General features: G+C 29.2%; 1 protein-coding gene across 1 annotated transcript; it reads left to right on the top strand.

Annotated features, from left to right (window-relative positions):
- The first annotated feature begins 1,004 nt into the window (after positions 1-1,004).
- Positions 1,005-3,023, top strand: LOC107476894 (3-ketoacyl-CoA synthase 12). Its single transcript, XM_016096830.3, has 2 exons — positions 1,005-1,375; positions 1,506-3,023. The coding sequence occupies exons 1-2, from the start codon at positions 1,072-1,074 to the stop codon at positions 2,636-2,638; spliced, it is 1,437 nt and encodes a 478-aa protein (XP_015952316.1). The 5' UTR covers positions 1,005-1,071; the 3' UTR covers positions 2,639-3,023.
- The last annotated feature ends 1,957 nt before the right edge of the window (positions 3,024-4,980 follow it).

Below are 4,980 nucleotides of genomic sequence, written 5' to 3'. Positions count from 1 at the left end.
TACACTACAAATCCGCAATTAAATTAACTATTTATGTAAAATAATACATATTAAAATATATGCACAAATATATAGTGATCGTTTTTTTAATAGTATTTTTAATTTAAAAATAATTATGTTAAGATTGTTTTGTTATTGGTTAAGTATAATCTAGTATGTTATGAAATTGTTTATTTTAAAAATTTAAGTAGCTATATAAATAAAAGTACAATAATATAATTATTTATCTAATACGTTCTTTACATAAAAATTACTTGCGTGAACTTTATATGGATTTTTTTCTTTTTTTTTAATTTATTTTATTCTAATTTTTTTGGAACAACAAATATTAAATCCTAAGCATTTTTGTCGTGTGATACCATCTTATCAAATAATCAACCACTTATCTTAGAAGTAGTTTCCTTACATGTGTTTTTTTTATATTTAGAGACAGGAACAGTAGGACTATCATTTCTCCGAGTTTTATAATGAGCAATTTTATAGAGCAAATATTATCAATATCTATATTTATATAAGTTTTGGACATAAAAAATATATAATTTATATTTATATAACATATATTAACAAGATAATATTAGAAGATTTACATACTTTTGTTTAGAATTTGAACAGTGAAATATGAATAAATAACTATTTGTATTTATGAAAAAAATGAAAACGTTGATATATACATTTACATTAAATCAGTCACTAAAAAAAAAAATATTAAATCAAAATTAAATTTGTATTTATGTAAAATATTTTTTGTGTGACAAAAGTATTCTATATTTAAAAGATTGAAGTGTCACATAAAATATTTTTGTTACACAAAGAACATCTTATTAATATTTTCATCTTTTATAAATACAAATAGTCATTTATTCATTCAGTGAAGTATTAGCTTATTAGGGCATTAAATGAGACAAAGCAACCACTTTTGATGCTTAGCCAGAAGCACGTACGAACTTTCCTTCATTATCTCACACTGCACCCTTCCCTTCTTATAAATTACACTCCCCCAAATCAAAGTTCTAATCCCAAAACACAGACACACTCTCTTAGCTTTCTCTCTCTCTCTTTCTCTCTTTATACATGGATCTCATCACTTTACTAACCCTCCTTCCAGCATTGTACTTGTGTTTCCTGATCTGGAACTTGTTCGATCAGAAAAGGGACCAAGAGTGCTACATATTAGACTACCAATGTTACAAACCTTCTGATGATAGAAAGCTAGGGACAGAGTTCTGCGGCAGAGTCATCAAAAGATCCCAATCCTTAGGCCTTGATGAGTACAAGTTCCTCCTCAAAGCCATTGTTAGCTCCGGCATTGGTGAGCAAACTTACGCTCCAAGAAACGTCTTCGACGGCCGCGAATCCAACCCTACCCTTACCGACGGTACAGACACACTAAGACGTCTTCTGTTACTTAAATTATTAAATAACTAACAAGTTAAACTAATTTTTATTCTAATTGACATATATTAAAGTGACTAACTAATTACAATTGAGTCTGTATATATTTACAGGTATTGTGGAAATGGAGGAGTTTTTCAACGATAGCATTGAAAAATTGTTGTTGAGGACAGGTGTAAACCCATCGGAGATTGATGTGTTGGTTGTTAATATTTCAATGCTGGCGGTTCTTCCTTCTTTGTCCTCCAGAATCATCAACAAGTACAAGCTAAGGCATGATATCAAGGTCTACAACCTCACCGGTATGGGGTGTAGTGCTAGTCTTATTTCTTTGGACATTGTAAAGAACATTTTCAAGTCGCAGAGGAATAAGCTAGCACTCTTGGTAACTTCAGAGAGCTTGAGTCCAAATTGGTATTCAGGTAACGAGAGATCAATGATTCTAGCTAACTGCTTGTTTCGCTGCGGCGGTTGCGCGATTTTGCTGACGAACAAGAGGACATTGAAGCACAAATCAATGTTCAAATTGAAGTGTTTGGTGAGAACTCATCATGGAGCTAGAGATGAAGCTTATGGTTGTTGCATTCAAAAGGAAGATGAACAAGGTAGACTTGGTTTTCACCTTGGGAAAACCCTCCCAAAAGCAGCAACAAGAGCTTTCATTGACAATTTGAGGGTAATTTCACCCAAGATTCTTCCAACAAGGGAATTACTAAGATTCTTTGTTGTATACCTAATAAAGAAAATCACAATGTTGGGAAAAAGTAACAATTATAACACTCTCAAGGCTAGTTCTGGAGTTATCACAACGACGAAATCGCCGTTGAATTTTAAGACCGGCGTGGATCATTTCTGTATTCACACCGGAGGTAAAGCCGTTATAGACGGAATAGGAATAAGTTTAGATCTGGCTGAGTATGACCTCGAACCGGCACGGATGACTCTGCACCGGTTCGGGAACACCTCAGCCAGTAGCCTTTGGTATGTTCTAGGGTACATGGAGGCAAAGAAGAGGCTGAGAAAAGGTGAGAGGGTGTTCATGATAAGCTTTGGTGCTGGCTTTAAATGCAATAGCTGTTTGTGGGAAGTGATGAGAGATCTCAAAGGTGATCAAGAAAATGTGTGGGCCGATTGCATTGATAACTACCCACCAAAATCATTGTCTAACCCTTTCATGGAGAAGTATAGTTGGATCAATGATGTTGAGGATGAAAGCACCGCTGAGATCCCTGATTTTCTCAAGTAAGCTCATCAATCATTACAAGCTTTTATTAATTTATTTTCATATTCGGTTAGAATTGTAATCATAGGTGTATTTATTTTGTATCTTACATCGTGTGACTCTTGTTAACACTTTCAACGTTCATATTGGTAAATATGTGAGTCGATTCGATGTATGATACAAAATGAATATTTTATATATTTAATTTTTCGATGTATTTTTAAAGAAAGGACAAATTAAAGGATGGGGGGCGCTTTTTTTTTTTTTTACTTTAGATTATTTTTTCACAAGCATTGATGTTAATGTGTATTTTTTAGTAAAATTTAATGTAAACTATATACTTGCTATTGTTTAATTATATATTTCTCTCTCAAGGAATGGTGGTTATAAATCCAGAAGAAGGAAAGTGGTGTTGTGTTGCTTCTATATATACATTAGAAGGGTATATACTATATATATATATTCCTCTCCCCCTCTCCTTCCCTCCCTCCCTTTTCTTTATCTAGTTTTTGTTTGTTAGTATTTAATGTGTTTGTTTTGGGCATGTGACAACAACAAAAGGAAGAAAGAGAGAAAGAAAAAATAAAATAACAAGAGAAAAGACAAATAAATTTATGATTTTTCTAAGTTGAAGACACATAAATTTTTAGTTAATTAAAAATATAAAACGTTTTTTATCTTTTAAAATATAAAATATTTAAATTTTTCCGTTTAAAATATATAAAAATAAATTGATTTTTTAAAGGGATTTAAATATCTTACGTTTTAAAAGTAAGAGACATTTTTAGCATTTTGTATTTTTAATTAGTCAATGACTTGTTTATCTTCGAGATAAAAAGTGATAGATATATTTGTCGTTTGCTTAAATAATAATAAAAAAAGAAATTAAACCATTAAAATATTTTATATAGTCTTTCAATCACATTTATTTTTTTGATAAAATTTACATATTTAATATAAAAAAATTATTTTTACTGAAATGACATTACATAATTTAATATATATAAATTTGTTTTAAATTAAAATGGCATCAAAATTAAATTATTACCAAAATTAAATAAGTTTCTACCATCCTATATATATATATATATATATGAATAAGGATTAAATTTCTAACATATGAAATTAGGGGAAAACTCAAGTGCAGTCGACTTCATGTGAAGTTTATAGTTGAGAGTTGTTAGATGAAAATTTAATAAAATTAAATCAGTCAAATCATCTAACGGCTCTCAGGTATCAACTTTACGTAAAGTCGACTGCACTTGAGTTTTCACTATAAAATTATGGTGAGTGAATTGAAGAATGGGCAGAGAGGAGATGGAGTTGGAGAGAATTGGGCCACAGGGTTGATGATGAATTTGCCTTTTATTCACAAGCACCATCAGAGGGGTTATGAAAGATTCACATACATGTGACAACAACACATATACATAAACATATAAATGGACCACCACCACCTTCAGCGCCAAAACAGGCCTCACCACTACACAAGCATTAAATTTCTAACACTGTATCATAATTAATTTTACCGTGTACTACTCTTATAATTATTATCTTTTTAAAAAAAAAAATCAAATGTATAGTACTAATGTACTATAGTTCAATTTGATGAAATTTCATCTCATATTAAAATTGAATCAATAAAATTTTTAGAAATCAACTGTTTTTAACTGGAAGATACAACTGAAAGGTATCTCTCATAAATTTTTTGGATTAAACTCTTTTAAAGTGAAAAAAATAAGAGATTAATTATTCTTAGATCAAGACACTGAGATGCGATTCACACATGGTAGATATTATAAATTTAATTATAATTAGTTTTTTACTTTATATATTTTTTTATTTTCAAAGTTATTTTCCAAATTTTTTTAAAAGTGTATTAAGTATTTAAAAAAATAAATTATTCATATAAAATATATATTAAAAAAAATATATATCGAAAATAAATCAAACACCACATATATTTATAAATACACGATTAATAATTTTTTATTTTTATATGTATATTTTTTCAGTTGATGTTGTTGGTGGTGGTGGAAATTTGTTGACTTTAAAGTGGATATAGCATGAACAAACATGCGATATTTTATACAAGCAGACAATAATTTTACATCAAAGTACGTATTGCGTAAATAACATGTATAGGTGAGCCTAATTAATTATGCGTCAACAAATTAAATAGTAAATAGTATACTATATTAATGACATTCGATTTTTTTAGAAAACCTACTTTAAAAAAAAAACAACAACAACAACAACAATCAATCAACAAAATAATAAACTTGTCAAACAGTAATGGTGAAAATAGTTACAAAAAAAATGTTAACTAAAAAAAGTTGATAATCTTTTCTAAATTATATATATAT

This window comes from Arachis duranensis, chromosome 3 (genome assembly GCF_000817695.3).
Source record: "Arachis duranensis cultivar V14167 chromosome 3, aradu.V14167.gnm2.J7QH, whole genome shotgun sequence".
Lineage (NCBI taxonomy): Eukaryota > Viridiplantae > Streptophyta > Magnoliopsida > Fabales > Fabaceae > Arachis > Arachis duranensis.
This window is presented reverse-complemented; position numbering and strand designations above follow the sequence as displayed.